Source organism: Drosophila subobscura, chromosome A, assembly GCF_008121235.1.
Source record: "Drosophila subobscura isolate 14011-0131.10 chromosome A, UCBerk_Dsub_1.0, whole genome shotgun sequence".
In the NCBI taxonomy this organism is placed as follows: domain Eukaryota; kingdom Metazoa; phylum Arthropoda; class Insecta; order Diptera; family Drosophilidae; genus Drosophila; species Drosophila subobscura.
The window spans coordinates 7,500,956-7,518,088 of NC_048530.1; the positions used below are offsets into that span (position 1 = coordinate 7,500,956).

At 49.5% G+C, this 17,133-nt stretch overlaps 2 protein-coding genes across 3 annotated transcripts; one reads left to right on the forward strand and one right to left on the reverse strand.

Annotated features, from left to right (window-relative positions):
• Positions 1 to 1,488: 1,488 nt before the first annotated feature.
• Positions 1,489 to 10,321, reverse strand: LOC117894648. Its single transcript, XM_034801825.1, has 3 exons — positions 10,050 to 10,321; positions 5,129 to 5,377; positions 1,489 to 5,059 (listed from the first exon to the last, which is right to left on the reverse strand). Exons 2-3 carry the CDS (start codon positions 5,356 to 5,358, stop codon positions 1,489 to 1,491), a joined length of 3,801 nt encoding a protein of 1,266 aa, XP_034657716.1. The 5' UTR covers positions 5,359 to 5,377; positions 10,050 to 10,321.
• A 4,049-nt stretch (positions 10,322 to 14,370) lies between these two features.
• LOC117902928 (N-alpha-acetyltransferase 30A) lies at positions 14,371 to 16,672 on the forward strand. Of its 2 annotated transcripts, XM_034814521.1 has the most exons (4): positions 14,371 to 14,800; positions 14,922 to 15,714; positions 15,813 to 16,058; positions 16,121 to 16,672. In XM_034814521.1, the coding sequence occupies exons 2-4, from the start codon at positions 14,923 to 14,925 to the stop codon at positions 16,283 to 16,285; spliced, it is 1,203 nt and encodes a 400-aa protein (XP_034670412.1). In that variant the 5' UTR covers positions 14,371 to 14,800; position 14,922; the 3' UTR covers positions 16,286 to 16,672. The 2 variants fall into 2 exon arrangements, with proteins under 2 accessions (XP_034670412.1, XP_034670422.1); XM_034814531.1 differs by lacking the exon at positions 14,371 to 14,800 and having other exon boundaries at positions 14,897 to 15,714.
• The last annotated feature ends 461 nt before the right edge of the window (positions 16,673 to 17,133 follow it).

Sequence of the window (17,133 nt, forward strand, 5' to 3'; positions counted from 1 at the left end):
GACTCGTGGCGGAGCTCAACGAGTGCAAGAGTAAGGCACAGGCAGTGCCGGAGGGAGTGGACGGGTGCGGCAGCCCTCAGAAATGGGAAATACTTTGCGCGGCACTCAAAGGCCAACTCGAATACAATCAAGGCGTCATTCAGGAGTTGCAAGATAAAAACGAAGAGTTGGAGATGAGAGCCGCAGACGGACTGCAGTCCACCGATGCCACCGATAAACATGCCAAGCTGCAGGAGAGCTTCAAGCTTGAGCTGGCCAAGCAGCAGACTGACGGTACTGACGGTGGCCAGAACCCCGGCAAGACCGGAAAACTTAACTCTCTGCTCGAGAAGATGATGCATTATGTGAGTAAGCTCAGCGCCACAGCCTTGTCCGATCACAGCCTCGGCCGCAGACTCAGCCGAGTCAGCAGCAGCGTTTCGATGTCTCAGATCATAGGCCGCAATCACCTCAAGATGGATCCCGATGAGGTGCTCGAAGATGTGTTCAAGGCATTCTGTGACATGACCACCGATTACTGGGTCACCCGGATGCACCCCATTGAATCCGTGGAGCCCAGTCGTTATTCGTTGAACGATGAAAAACGCTTCGGAACCCGTCAGTAATCCACTCAATTCTACACACAAATAACACACCACCAGCACACACTCGAACTCTAATCAAACAACAAACAAAATCAAAGAAGGTCTCCGCTTAAGACCCGTTTTACACTTCCGTTAATGATTTTTCGTGCACTATTGTTATATTTCCTACACCTACTTCCTACCTACTACTTACACTGTTTTCGAATTCAAAATTAAACGCGCCCTGTTTAGAGGGAAGAGAGGGAGTTGCCAACTAGTTGCATTTTTACTCGGTAACTGCTTCGATTCACATTTCTCGGGCACATGGCCCCAGTTGAGGCGCCACACAATCGTCGGTATGGGTGTGCAGGTGGCCACGCATATCAAATCCATGTAGCAACTATAGCTGCTTCATGTGGCTGAGTGAGATAGAGAGGGAGAGAGATGCTCGACAGCGTCATGAAAAGTGTGGCAGCTCCGATGGACAGACTGTGACACCACCTGGTGTCTCTTTTCGCAAGCGATACTTAAGTACATGTGTTTCTCGCCAGGTGACGACTCTGTGCATAAGTCTCATGCAATGTGCAGTTCAAATAGAGGTTTATGTCAAATATTTATATATTTTATGTTTTAGGTTCAAAGGGTTCAAATAGGATGGTTTATTGTCAAAATCTTTTAATTTAAATATATTTTATGTTTTAGGTTCAACTCCATTGAAATCTCCTGCCTGTGGATTCTGTTTAACTATATCGATAAATCTTTTATTCAAAAATTCTAGTTACAAATAGCAATACATATACATAGATATAGATATAGATATGGATAGAGATAGAGATACACATACATAGGTAGTACCTATCGAATCATGAAAGCAAAAGGACTCTTAATGTGTTGATTGGATTGACTCTTACAGCCTAGGCCCAACTTATGTGTTGTCAGACTCCCCAGCGGCTGGCTGAACGGATGATGACTCCATGGTGCCAGAGCCAGTGTCCATGTCGCCATCGTCCAGTCCCAGACTCAGGCTTATACGTGTCGGTGCTGGGGTGGTGCTGCTGCTGGTCTCCTCTACTTTCTCTGTGCTAGTGCTGGCATCACTTTGACGCCTCGACTTGAGGGTTTCATTGTTTTGGCCATTCTGCAGCGTCTGCAGGTAGGCGGCATCCTGGGATTGTGACTGTACCTGTGGCTGTGGCTGTGCCTGCACCTTATCGAGGCTCACATTGAGCTGCTGCAGCTCCTGCAGATTGCTGATCAAACGCTGCAATTCGCTGAGGTTCGTCGTCTCCCGCTTCTCTGGCTGTGCCACCTGCTCCGGCTTGGCCAGCTGATAGTTGAGTTCACTGAACTCGGCCATGAGGTCGCCGTCGAGGACACCCTCCTCCGTGTCCAGTTCTTCGGCCGCTGCATCCTCGTCGTCGCTGCGTCGTCGGAATCCCTGTCCCTGTCCCATGCCCATGCCCATGCCCAGTGGCTTTGGCTGCTCTGTGGACACACCAATCCGGTTGGCCGCTCGCTTGATGGCTGCCTCAATGATTTTTGTGGCACTGAACACCGGCAGCTCCAGGCTGCTCTCCGTCGTGTGAGTCGCTGGGCGTCGTGGCCGCGGCGAGGCTGGCTTGATCGTTGTCAGCGAGAACACAGCCGGCGAGGAGGAGTCCACTGCCTGCTGTGGTGCTGGTGTCGTCGTGGTCGTCGTGGTCGTCGTCGTCGTGCTTGTCGTCGTGGACTGCAGCTGACTCTCGAGCTGCTGGGACAGCTCATGGGGCAGGGCCACGCCCAGCTTCTGCAGCTGCTGGGTGTTGTACAGCAGCTTCTGCAGCTCCTCGAGATCCGCCTGCCGGGGGCCGGGTGTCGTCGGATGGGATCTCCTTGCGGGCACAAATCTCGGCGCTGCAGGACTCACCGGCTGTGGTGTGGGCGTCGCCGTGGGCGTCTTGTAGATGGGCTGCATGTGATGGTAGCTCTGCCGCTCGCCCGTGTCCTCCAGGCCGCCAAAGAACTGCTGAAACTGCTGGCCAAAGTCCTGGTCAGCGAGGGATCCCCTCTGCGGATGTGCCGGCTGTGACATGGCCAACTCGCGCAGCTCCTCGCTGGAGCTCTGCTGAGCTGTGCCTGCTGCTGGCTTCTGGTACACTGGCAGGTCCAGCTTCAGCTCCGGCTCCGGCTCCTGCTCCTGCTCCTGGTCCGCCACGGACTGGGCATACACGATGTGCGCTCCATTCAGACTCTTGACGTTCGGTGTGCGCACAGAGGCGGCTGTGGCCAGCTGTGGCTGTGGCTGTGCCTGTGGCTGCGGCTGGTGCTGGACCGTCTGCAGCTGGACTCGCTCCAGCTCCTGCACCTTGCTGAGCAGCTTCTGCAGCTGCACGTAGTCCTGCGGCTGCACTTCCTGCAGCAGTCCATTGCTCCGCTCAAAGTGGCTCAGCGGTCGCTGTTTCGATGTGGAGGCTGCCGTGGAGATCTCCACCTGGGCAAACGGCGTCGTCGTGGTGGGTGACAGCCGCTGCAGCTGGGCAAAGTCGATGCTGGGCAGCGCCAGGCCAAGGTCCCCGTTTCGGTTTGCTTCTCCTGCAATTGCCTCCGATCCGGCCACATTTCGGGTGAGAAAGTTCGGGGTCGTGGGCTTTGGCTGCTGCAGTTGCTCCAGCTGCTGGACCCTCGTGATTAGCGCCTCGAACTGTGCATGATCCACCGCTGCTGCCTTGGTGGTGGTGGTGGTGGTGCTTCTCGGTGTTGTGGTGGTGCTCGTTGTGGTGCTCGTGGTGCTCTTTGGCTGCTTCCTTTTGGCGCTTCTTGCCTGCTCGTAGAGCTTCTCCAGCTCCCGATCGTCGCTGAGGAGACGCTGCAGCTGCAGCAGGTCTGCGGCGCCCAGGGAATTGCCCTGATTGTGGCCAAAACCCAAACCCAAACCCAAACCCAGATCTAGGCCTGGTCTAGGCTTGACGGTGGTGCTGCTGCTGCTGCTGGTCGTTGGCGTTCTCATTCGCTCCAGCTGCTGCAGCTGTCGCAGAATCAACTGCAGATCGCGGTCTCCGCTGGCTGGTGTAGTTCGTGGCGTTACAGGAGGAGGAGGAGGAGGAGGAGTCGTTGTGCTGGTGCTGGTGATTGTCGAAGAGAAACGATTGCTTAGTGTCTGCACACCCGGATTGCTGCTGCTGCTGCTGGTTGCCTTCAGCACATTCTCCGGATTGATCTTCAGCTTCTCCAGCTCCTGGAGATTCTGCAGCAGCTTGGACAACTCATCGTTGCGGCTGCCCGTCGCCTGCTGGTTGCCGGCATTCGCAAAATTGATGTCAATATTGGGATCGATGCGTCTCCGGGGCTTCTTGGCCTCAATGAGCAGCGGCTCCCCATGGGTAATGAGCTGCACTGGCGCTGCTGTCGTTGTGGTCGTTGTCGTGGTGCTTGTGCTGGTGCTGGTTGTTGCCTGCTTCCTTTTCGGCTGCGTCTGTAGCCGCTCCAGCTCCTGCAGATTCTCCAGCAGCTTGGCCAGCTCCGCATTGGTCTGCGGTGGCAGCCGTGCCGTGGCCGTTGAGAGCTCCGTGTGGGCACCCGCCGGCTCCTCCGTGGGCGCGGCGCTCTTCTTCAGGGACTTGGGTGCCTTCTTGACGATGCCAAAGCGCGTCAGATAGCCCTCCACCTCGGGCTGTGCGCGCAGCTCCTCGCCAATGTTGAGGGGCTTGAAGTTGGAGTAGGCGTCCGGCCGGATGCGGGCACCCTGCAGGCCGCGCAGATCTGCCACTGCCACCACCGAGGGCTGCGGCGCGCTCTCCGCGGGATAGTAGTCGTCCATGGCATACCGCTTGTGGGTGGAGTCCCCCTCCCTCACGTGGTGGCCGGACACAATGCCCAGACTCTCGAGTATGTCCGCCACGGGCTTCACCGTGCTCGATGTGGGCTGCCGCTTGCGCAGGAATTGCGCATTCTTCGCGCTGTAATGGGAGCTGAAACGCTGCGAGCTGGAGGCACCGCCAGGAGCAGCCGCCACAGCTGCGGCTGCGGCTACGGCTGCGGCTGGTGTGGAAATCACCGGCTGGAAGTCCTGGTACATCACTGGAGGCGGTGCCGGTGGATGGTAAGTGGTGGCCGAGGGCATTGGCCGGAACTGCTGCTGCTGCTGCTGCTGCTGCTGCTGCTGCTGCTGCAGTTTGATCTGCGACTGAGCGGGATAGAGATGTGCTCCGGCATAGGCCGGCTTGTAGGTGGTGGCTGCCACACGGGGATTGCCGCCGGGCACCGTGCTGCGGGGCACGGCGTTCGGGTCGGGTGTGAGGAACTTGATCGGGTCGGGGGGCGTGTACGCATCGATGACCCGCGTGACGGGTGGCCGGGTGTACAGCTCCTGCAGATTCTCCTCGGTGTTGTTGTCCGTGTTGAAGGGCAGCACGAGCATCAGGGCGCGCATGCTGTCCGCCCGGCTCATGTCCCCCGCCTCGATGCTCTTCTCGTACTCCTCGCGTGTCACCTTCTCGTACAGCTCCTCGATCTCGCCGCTGTCGTGTCGGATGCAAACATATCAGCACAGGATTAGCCACAGATTTATCCCAGATTCATGCACTTACCGTGTCAGTCGTGGCAGCGCCGGGTCATTGGCCAATATTTTTTGCACCTCATCGATCGTCTGCTCGATCTCTGGCGGCTGAAAGAAGCTCTTGTCCAGCTGCTGCTGCAGATAGTTGGCCCCCTTGCCGGCACTGGCAATGTTGCCCTGAATGTTGGGCAGTGCCCGAACACCACACAGGAGCAGGCACAGTGCCCAAAGGCACGCGAAGCAGCTTGCAGCTTGTTGCATGTTGCCGGGCTACGCGGAGCTAAAAGAAAGGAGAAGAAAAGTAAGTTCGAAGTCAGAATTTGTTGCATTTTTACTGCTGGCATTTGCCCAAACAAAATCGAGGCGAAAGGGGGTTGACAGACGTGCCATTTCCCCCACCAAGTAGAACCTCCTTGAGCCCATTTCCAGGGCATAAAAAGTTGGATTTCTATTCGAAACTGCCGGCAGTAAGTGAACCTCTCGTTACCTCTGAAAACCACTTGCAGCAATTCATCATACAAATAAATAAATATCCATTTTGTGTGCATAAAAAGATCAACGGAGTAGCACACACAGTTCCGCCCAGGAAAATATGAAGAAAAAAGCCAGAAAAGAGGCGGAAAGCCGAGAGAAATGTGAGGCGAACGGTGTACGAGTGCGGAGTATTTAATAGCCACTTGAAAACGTGAAAGAAATCAAATGAAATGCATGACAAATTCTCGTCAAAAGAGACAGACACATAAATATGTGCACAAGTGCACGAAAATGTGTTTAACCAACAGCCAAAAACGAGAGAGAGAAAAAACAAGACACAAAATCCAACACGAAATTGGAGAGGAGCGGAGGAATGGGGCGGCAGAGCAGGTGGGAATTACCTTCATTTGTTATGATTTTGTGGAGGCATCAAGATTGAGGATTATGCAAGCAGCAGCTCAGGTGCAGAGAGAGAGAGAGAGAGAGAGAGATCCTCAACAGGATACAAGAGACAGGAGACTAATGGGAATGTTGCTTGAAGCTTGCTGCAGCCTGTGGCCACATTTATCACAGATTTGACGAACGAATAATGAAGGGAACGAGGCGTACAATTGGGCAGGGCTCGGCGCAAGTACTCCATTTTATTTGGGAGCCATCGAAGCGCTTAATTTTCACTTAATTGCCGTAGTTAAATCATAAACTTAATGAGAGTGCCGTAGAAAGCGATGACGAAGACGAAGCCGAAGACGCTCGAGCCAGCAGTGGCAGCGGCGGGAGGGAGCAGCAGCAGCAGCCGCCGTCCGGTGAAGCCGTTAGCGAAATGAACTGTTAGATAATCTGGTCGAAACGTGTGCCGGGTAGCAGGTGGAGGTACCAGTTTATGGCCAAGCTATGCGACTATTCAGCTCTCTTGCCGAACAACAACAAAACTCTAACCGCTGCTACGTGCCGGGCATTCTGAGTGGAGTGGAGTGGAGCTGTAAATTGCAACAAGTTGGCTTGTAAATGGAATTGGATTTGGATTTGGAATTGGAATTGCCAGGCATCTCGAAGTATCTCGAACTGGAATGCCGTCGCTGCGATCGAGAGAGAGCGAAAGAGAGAGACCGAGATCTGATCAACTTCTTGAAGGCTGTAACTTGTCTTACTTAAGCCAGAATCGGTGCAAGAGTCAAAGCAATGTCCCATGGAGTTTTTACACATAATTGTACAGCTTATCAGTGGCCATTATTGATCGAAAAGTTCCTTTAAGATTGAAGAACTACAATTAACCCACAAGCCGCAGCACGGCTAAGACCTGTGCAAGGACAACCCGCATCCAATGATTATTAACATATTTTATTGCTAATATTTCAATGTGCAGTGTCCGCCCCAAGAGCAGGCCGGCAATACCGCCTTGAGGGGGCTACAAAAATGCACTTTAATTTCATAATAAAGCAGCAGAAGCGGACACAAACTCGCAGCTGATACTCGTGCCCCATACGTATAATCAAAAGGCAAATAAATTGTTGCCTTTGCGGCAGGCGGGCAGGGCAGCAAACTCAAAAGGCAACACACGGAATGTGAGTCAATCTGTTGTGAGTGAGTGAGTGAGTGAGTGAGTGAGTGAGTGCATTCCCAATTCAATTCAGTCCGCAACCAAGACTGCGACTGCGACTGCGACTATGATGATGATGAGGACGTCACTGAAGCGCATTAAACATATTGTTACATTCGTGTATTCGCGTGTGTGGTGTGTGTGTGTGTGTGGTAACAATTAAATTTGTGTTAAGTAATTCCAAGCGATTATTAACATTACATTACACACTCAATAACCTAGTCCCCAAACAATTGAGATTGGCAGCGGCAGTGGGACATTTTGTGCGTCTAATTGACGGCTAATTTCTTTTGCCTCCTTTTCATTACTATTATTATTTCTTTTATATTTCAATTTCAGTTTTCCACACACCGCGTAGACAGTCAGTGGCTGGACATGTGCTCATGCGGAAGCTCAGACAGACTCCACTCAGATTTTCAGATGTCAAAGGCCTTGATCCCATTGCTGGCATCGGACACGTTGTCGGCAAATGTTGCGCAATAATTGGAGCACAACTTCTGATCGTTAAACTTTGGCTCTCAGCTGTCTAAGAAACGTTCAAATGTTGTGCACTAAAATAGATCCAAGGTACAAACCATTCCAAAATGGGCGAACCCTCAGGCTTGACTGTGACAACAAAGTCCAGTAATGTCACTGCCCATTGCCATGAAATGTACATATTTAATTGAATCACTAACTTATGCGTAACTGGGAGTTCTGCAAAAAGTCCACCAAGAGCCAGTAAACTTGCTCGTATTTGCCATGGATCATGTGAAAATTGAGCAAAGCCCTCAAGTGCAGCCTTAATTTGGTCGCTGGCCCCTGACTTGAATGAGTTTAGCCCTGAATCAGTGCTGATTGCTGGGCAATTTACAATAAACAAAAAGAAATACGCGCAGTAGCCATATAATAAAAAGACAAACAAAAGACAATTGTTTCGCCGCTTCATTAGTGCATTAGTTGAGAGTCGCCGAGTCTCTGTGTTGGCCCACGGAAAGGTCATTCGGAGCACATTAAAGAGAACGAACGGTGAATGTTTGGATTCTTGGAATTTGGGCTGGCCGCAGAGGTGCAAGATGTGCACAGAATTGGGTCGACCAGTGCCCGATCCAAGCCCCAAACTGGCACTCCCTCGTGAAGGTCAGCTGTCTGTCATTTGTCGTCGTCGCGCATCTTCGGGCGTACAGCATTTCCGGATTTGGCGAGTCGAGAAAGCGCCTCGGGGCTTAGCTCTCACTTTGGCCAATTAGTCAGGCGGACTACGGACGGCGACAAATCAAGCCTCAAATTCGTCAGCCCACAAGAGCGGCTTGAAGCTGGAACTGGAGTCGAAGTTGGTGCCTCATCATCTTGCACCACTTTTACTCGCAGCTGAAGTCGACGCTGAAGCTGAAGCTGAAGCTGTAAGGTAAGCTTTGTGGCTCAAACTGAAGCTAAATGTGGCCTGTGGTTTTGGTGGTCGTTTTGTTGTTGTTGTTGTTGTGGTTTTTGTGGCCGTTTTCCTTGTTTTACAGGCCAGCCAGACTGGGTTTTTGGCCAGCTCCAGTGTCCAGTGTCGAGTTTCGAGTGCAGTTGCTGGTATATTCTATTTAAGCCAGCTCTTAAATGCATATGACAAGTGAATGTTGTTTTGGGCGGCCAGGAAAAAGCCAGACCAGGCTCCCAGTAGCAGTCCCAGTATCAGTCCCAGTCCCACCACTAACTTGGCCAACTGGATTTGGTTTTGTTCGCCTGCATTTGTATGGCATATTCGGATCTGTATTTGGATCTGTTTATTGGCAACTCAAATTGATTTCTTGCCTTGGCAGATGCTCACCGTTCCTAATTATTGTTTGTTTTTGTTTTTTTTTTTATTTCTTTTTTGTATTTTTATTACGAGCATTTATTTTTGTTTTTTTTGGCCCTCTTTCGTTTCGTTTTGTCACTTTTGTTTGTGTTTTTGTATTTTTTGTTTGTCAAGTGGTTTTCTGCTTTTGTGGCCTGTTGTTTCCCTTTTTTTATTTTTACGGACACTTTCACCCAACACCGAACGCAGAAAGAGAGCCGCCCGAGCCGCCCCGAGCCGCCTCAACCAGCAATAATTATAATTATAATGATAATAAATATTAAAGCACTTTACATGCGTTCACTTTTGCTGAATTTTGCCCCAAAATATCTTTCTGGTTTTGTCGCTGGAATATTTTAGTTGGATGACTCCATGACCAGTTGCTGTAACAACAGTCGAGTGCTGGATTTGGGTTCTGCTCCACTTTGGTTCTATTTAGGGGAATAATCTCTCTGGAGAAGCAAAGAACAAATGTGTTGCCATCGCCCCGCTAGAAAGGATAACGGAAACCAAATAAAGGTAATTGCCTGCCTCGTTACAGCTTCGATTTAAGCCTAAAAAATATAGCAGAGCATAAATCTTAAGAGAGATTGTCTCCGCATTCCCGAAAACCATTCTTGGAGCTGTCAAAAAATGCACATTGCGTTTGCTTAAATACTTCTGGACCCAAGCATTTTCTTGCATGCCAAAAATCGTTCTTCTCTCTGGCATAATCCTGGTGTAAAAAATCATAATTGATGTTTATTTTAGCTCCATAAATCCTCCATATCTTCCCTATCAATATCATTTGCTCAGTAATTAGGTTCCATTTATCCCCTGCCGTTCGTTTTTATTCTATGGCTTTGCCCTTGGGTCAAGGTCGTTGCAGTGTCGTTTCCCATTCACCAACATGCAGTCCCACACTCCGACACTGCGACACGAATCAAGTTCGTTGCTGCAGTCTTTGGTTTTGTTTTGCCCTCCACTCTCCCGACTTCCCCCACACAATACAAACTAACTTGGGGAGTGGCAACCTGAACCTGTCACCCCAATTCCCCCAAGCCACCCCCCAGCTGTTGGCAAGCATTTTCCAATTACATTTTCAATATTCGATGCTTGTCCGATGCTGGCTCTCCTCGGCCGCTTCGATCGATCGATCGATTGGTGGCCAATCCGCTCCTCGGCCGCTCCTCTGTTGCTCCTCTGTTGCTCCTCTGCCGCTCCTCTGCCGCTTCGATCCAACGTAAAAACCGAAAAATCCCCAATCCAAAATCAAATCGAATTGCTCTCTTTTTTTCACAACTTTTCGAGGCGGTGCCGCACACAACAAAATTCACACACAACACAACACAACAACAACAAATTGTATTATGAAAAAAAAAACGAAAAAAAATAGGAAAAAGAAAATTAAATGGAAGCAAAATGCGAGCACGCGACTGGCGCTGGGGCCTCGGGCTTTAAGTTGATTTTCGGTTTTGATTTTGATTTGTATTTTTATTTTGGCTGCGAGTGCCGTTTCGGTTTCTGTTTTTGTTTATGTTTCGAATCGGTTTCGGAATCGGTTTCGGGGCTTGGCGCATGCGCGGCCTGCAGACCATTTTCAGTGAGCGTTCGATTTGTACTGAAGCCGGCCGCACCGGCGACAACGTTTCAACGGAGCTGCCACTGCTGCTGCCACTGCGCCGCTGCCACTGCCGCTGCCACTGCGCCGCTGCTGCTGCTGCTGTGGCTGGGGCTGGAGCTGGGCGCTGGTGGGCTGGCGGCTTGGAATAGAGAGCGGTGACAGTGTGCCTCTCTAGAAGAAGTTTCGATTCTGTGCCAAAGTCTGCATCCGAATCATTCAGTGTCTGTTGCCCCCGAGCCGTGACCTGTCATCAGCCGCAGCTTCGATTCATAGCTTAAGTGCCTCGTTTACCTTGACCAAGTACACAGCGATCCGATCGGATTCGACGACCGACGACCGACGATCGACGACCCCCTCTCCGTTTGCACAGAGAGGGGGAAGGTGAACAGCATTCTGTGGACAGGTTTTTGAGTTCCATCTTCAGTTCAGACATTTCACTTTGGTCAGCAGCAGCAGCAGCAGCAGCAGCAGCAGCAGCAGCATCTTTGGCTGCCTTTCCCCCAATTGACAAATCCAAATTCGATTGGGTTTTTCTTTCACTCGAGCCGCACGAGACGCACTTTCAGCGGGGAAGCGGGAACAAATTGATTTGGTTTTTGATTACAATGCGTTCGTCTGTCTCATTGTGGTCGCTGCTCTCGTTGCATAATAAACAGATAGACTGAGGGGAATGGGAGATGGGAGATGGGAGATGGCGGAGCTACGGCAATATGTCGATCGTATGCCTCAATGCACTTCCCCTCGCAATCGAGCGGCCTAACTACTGTGATCTGCCTAATGGGCAACAAAATGAAAGAAAAGCAAACAAATGACAGATGTGGCACTTTCAAGATGTTTTATTTCTGGGCTTGAGAATTCAACAAAGAAATAATTCGCAGTTTCCGCCACAGAGAATCCAATAACAAAATGCAACAAAATGAGCAAAAGCTGGTGTAAATCGTTCCTATTTGGGATTGCCTTCGCAGTGGTTTCGTATGGGTTTTGCTTTTGTGAATCTCTTCACTTTGACGCGCTTGACATATGGAGTAAGTAAAGCAATTATTTTGTGGCTTATTTGTAACATTTGCCATTTGCACAAAACGTTGATTGCCTTAACCGAAAAGATGAAGTGAAGTTACTCCCTTCTCTCCTTCTGCATTTTTGGTTTTGTATTTTGTATTTGTTGTTGTTTGTGTGTGTCTGTGACAACATTTGACACAATTTAACGCTGACGCGACAAATTCGTCAGCGGCTTTTGCGTTTGGCTCGAGTTGTGCCGCACTTAAATCATTTTTCAGGGGAAGCCACACACAGCCCATCAGCTTGCGGAGCAGGAGGAGACGAGCTTCAGGCAGAAGAGACTTGGTGCTGGAGGAGGTTTGCGGTAAGGTTTTTCCAAGTGCTTTATATTTGGTGCGCTTGCGCTTTGACTTTGCCTTTTGCACACACTCCGAATTGCAACACAACAAATAATAATACAAGACGCACAGCACAGCACAGCGAACGAAAAATGACAAAACCCATAAACTCTTGACATGACATGGCCAAAATGCTGGGGAAGGTGGATGCGGAGTTGGAGTTGGAGTTGAGTGGCAGGGCTGTGTGTCATGGAATGGAACTTTGGAGCATCGCAGGGGCCAAAATGTGAAGTGCCACTATATTATAGCCACTGATGGGAGTAGGAAGTATTTAGAAATACGGGGGGACCAGATCCCTATCTAAATATCACACTGATGTCTCCATTGAGTTGAGTTCTTTCTGTCGCTTCTGGTCTAAGGCGTTGGCTGTGTCCGCCGCTGCCGTTAGCCCGTCTCCCTTCCACACATATGCTGTTGCCTGCCTGCTTTTACTTTATTCGGCCATTCACTTTCTCCGTGTGTTGTTTGCTTTGCTAATTTTCGGATTTGACTTTGTTGCCGTAGTCTCGTTTTCTTTCTTTCTTTCTCTCTCGTCCAACAGCAAAAGCAGAGAAGCGAACGGGAGGGAGAAAAGTGAAACAGACAGCCAACAAAACGGACGCAAAATTGCTTTTTTCTACACATATTTTGTATACATATATTTATTCGAGAGTATTGTGATTTTTGAGCCAATGTTGAATAATGCCAAAGAGGAAGAAGTTTTTAATCAGCATAAAGAGTCTGAGTACATGTGAGGGTATCAAATGCTTCGGTCTGGCTTGGGTCTGGTCAGTATGCAAAAATGCAAAAGAAATTATTCAATCGCGTGGCTAAGATTATTCAATCCAAGCCAATCCGCATATGCAGGGGTAATATCTACGACGAAAACCAGATCATTCCTCAAATTACAATATGCAATACTGACGTCACTTAACAGATTTCATCATACACTAATTGTGCCCCAATTCTGGCCCCATACATACATAAATCAGTGAGCATAACAATTCAACTGGCTGGCGGCGCAATGCCAAGTTCGTTGCTCAAGAGGCGGTCGGTCGGATGGATGGCTGGAGCTCACTCTGCAATCTCTGTCTCTGGCTGCCATTTACTGGCGGTAAGAGTTAAAGCCCCCCAATCAATCGATCGTCAATGTTGTTTGGCTTGTTAATTAGCAACGAAAATTAGCTGCAAATTGTATGCAGACACGCGGCCTCAGGCGACAGGCAGCCAGGCCACTGCACGAGATTGTGCAAGATCCTTCCTGCCAGGCGTCGTCAAAGTTTTTATGCTCTTTCCTCGACCGTTATGCAGAATTTAAGTATACTCGTAAAAATGACAAATTTCCCATAATTGAATGACGTCTCCTCCCAGTTCGATTGCATAACAGCCAAGAGCCGAGAGCCAAGAGCCGAGAGATGACGGCAGTCAGTCAGTCCGGCCAGTGTCCAAGACAAACAAAACTTGAGACGACATTTGAGCAGAGAGAAGGAGGCACCGTCCAGTCCCGGCAATGTGTTTTGTGTGTGCGTGTGTTGACCGTCAAGGCAAACAGGAAGGAAACCCAAGCCGGACTCGCCCTCTCTCCTGGCAAGCAAATTAAAATTCAAAGATTGGACCTGTATTTGATTTAGAAGGCTTGATTTATGAGCCGGTCTGGCATGTAAATGAGTTGCTGCTGATGGTGGCAAGCCGAAAGTAGGCGAAGGTTAAAGTGCAGATAAGCTAAGCGCCGCTCGAATATGGTTCGATTCCGCCGCTTGAGCATTCTAATCGTGAGGGAAAAAACCAATTTGAATATTGTTTTTTGAACGGGCAACGGGACGCAAAACCGTGGTGCTGCCAGTGTGACCGACCAACTATCGATACTTTTTCCGCATATCGATGCATCGATACAGCTATCGAGTGTTTCGTAGGTCAGACAGCTGGTCGCCCCCGTGCATGAAGCCATTATACAGGGAGGGCCCGTCGGCAAAATAAGGGAAACGTAACAATGCTGTCAATAAGTGCGAGCGAAAGGGCTTTGCGCTGTAAGTGTGAGTGAAACGACAATGAGTCTGCTGATTTACCCTTTGATGGCATGGGGTTTAAAATTGCCCATTGCAAGAAAAGGACTTGAAGTTTTCTTTTATATTTTGATTTTTAATAATTTACTACTTGAAAGTAGTCGTTACTATTGTTTTTTAATATATAAGTACCTGTTTTCTAAGGCTCTTAATTCTAAAATAAATTGCCACTTTCTTGTCGCAAAAAATAAAATATCAGTACGGAAGGGTTAACATATGCGAAAAACATTTTTCGGCGCCCAACCTTCCGCGTCGACAAGCAAACAAGTGAACTCTAAGGGGAAACGACACGACGAACGCAGCCGACGACGGGCCCTCCTTATATAATTCTTCATGCCCCCGTGCATGTGTTGCTATGCATGTGTGTGTGAGTGTGGATTTATTCATAGCGAGAGAGGTCCCAAGGAAAATCAGAAGTTTTGGGGATGTGAAATAGGTTTTTATATAATATTAGTACCCATATACACACACATTGCCTTAACGAAACGAAATTATCAAAGTAATATCGGCACACACCTCGATCACAGGCGAGTGCGGTCGAAGAAAGGCAACGACAATTCTGCATTTGTGTGTGCGCGTGTGTGTGTGCACTAGAACACCATTGCGGTTGTATGTGTGTTTGGTTTTGTGTGTGAATGAAAAACCTGCAATTGTGAAAAATATAACCAAAAATAAAGGCAATTCGGGCGACGGCGGCGGCAACGAGTACGACGACGATTGTGGCCAGTGTGAGAGTGCGTTGACTTGGTCGCAATCCGAATCGCAGGAGCAGGTTCAGCAGGGCGGGTGAGTACATACTATTATGATATGCCCACACTAGGCTTGTGCCTGAGAGTGGGATCCCAAGTCCCATTCCTACTGCGGCACATTCATTCACTCCAGTTCTCTCGGCGATCTCTTCCAACAGGATGGCGGACGCTCAGCAGCAACAGCGGACGCAACAGACGCCAGCGGTGGCCACTGGCAAGAAGAAGTGCAAAAACAAGAAGAAACTAGTTGAAAAGCCAAAACTGCAGTCGCCGTTGCAGTTACAAGTGCAATCGCAGTCGCTGTCGCAGTCGCAGTCGATTATACAGCCAGTGGCCAATGGCCACGCCGGCCATGAGGATGCGCCAGAGCTAGTGTCGGATGCGGATGTGGTTGCGGCGTTGATCCTGGAGCATGAGTTCCAGCAGTTGCACATCTGCAATGGCCATGGGCATGGCGCTGGTGAGGAAGCAGAGGCGGCCAATGCCACGCCTCTGCCAGCACTGAATGGTCATGCACATGGGCACAATAACAACAATAACAATCACATCCGAAGCAGCAGCAATAGCAATAGCAACAACAGCCATTACAACAACAACGTGGACAGCAGCAACAATAATAAAGCGAAAAGGAACAACAGCAAGCAGAAGAAGCATCATCATCAGCAGCAGCAGACCACCACCATAACATCCACAATAGCCTCTAGCGACACCACTGCCAACACACAAACAACCACAGCAACAACCACAAAGACAACGCCGTCAGCGGTCGAAACGGGGACTGAGATGATGGCATCGACATCCGCTGAGGCTGTACCAGCAGCCGATGCAGTCGCAGTTGCAGTCGCAGTTGCAGATGCAGCCGCCTCGCCCACAGTTGAGCTCCAGCTTGAACCTGCCACATTAGCCACGGAGATTGTCTACAAGGAATACGAGGCCGAGCATCAAATGCACGTGGGTAGACTCAACATTTGGGCATGGTTCCGTGCTCACCTTGAACCCTGAACCGACATTTTGCTTCTTCCACTAAACCCCAACCTTTTGCATTCCAGGACATTATGCGTCTGATCCAGGCGGAGCTCTCCGAGCCTTACTCGATATACACGTATCGGTATTTCATTTACAACTGGCCAAAACTGTGCTTCCTAGCCTCGCATGGTGATCAGTACGTGGGCGCCATCGTATGCAAGCTGGACATGCATATGAACGTGCGACGCGGCTACATAGCCATGCTGGCGGTGCGCAAAGAGTATCGTAAGCTCAAGATCGGCAGCACACTGGTAACCAAGGCGATTGAGGTAACTATGAGCGAGGGGGAGAGAGGAGGTTTGTCCCTAAACTGAGCTTATTGTTTTTGCAGGCCATGCTGGCGGACAATGCCGATGAGGTGGTGCTCGAGACGGAGATGCGCAATGAGCCGGCGCTGCGTTTGTATGAGAATTTGGGCTTTGTGCGTGATAAGCGACTGTTTCGCTACTATCTAAACGGTGTGGATGCGTTGCGCCTGAAACTCTGGTTCAGATGAGTCGAGCCGGCGGCTGCCGTTGAAATTGTCGTCTAAAAGTAGCCGCCAACGCCATTTGCCGAAGACGACGACTGCACCGCCAGCAGCAGCATCAGCATCAGCAGCAGCAGCAAACTGAAGCCACAGCATCAGCATTACTTCCAGGCCACTGTTCTGCAGTGTGATCCCAATGTCCCTGCTCATCGGCGGCTAAAGATATCTTTTTTTTGTGTACACCCCCCAACACCCTTGCGCCCTCCTATCTGCTTCGTTTCGTCTCTCTTTTTCCCTTTGAATTGTAAATTGGCTTTGAATTGTAAATTATATTATATGTACTATTTCCTTCTTCCTTCCTTGATTCTTTGTGCAAACGTATGGCTTAGACACACATACACACACCACACACACATATACATATATATACAAACATATATATATATATGTATATATAAACAGATTGAATTACTTTTACGGAAGCCAATTTTTGTATGAAATTACGTGATTTACATGCATAAAAGAAACAAAAACTATACCTTAAGTTCGTAAGCGAGCAAATTAGTTTATGTACGTTTAAAACTACCTTTAAATAGGCAATAGACATACGGCATTTCGTATTGTATCGTATCGTATATATGAGAATGAAGATCTATCTATCTATCTATCATCGTGCACCATCGCCAGCCACGATTCCGATGCCACACAGAATGAATCAATATATACACATACATAAGCCACACGCCACACACAGAGACAAAAAGCTATACCACTTAGAATCAAATTTTGTTGTATAAAAGATCCGCAGGAGCCAAGGAGATCGGGAAGGAAATTCTAGCGAACAACTCAATTGTATATCAGAAAACAAAACGAAA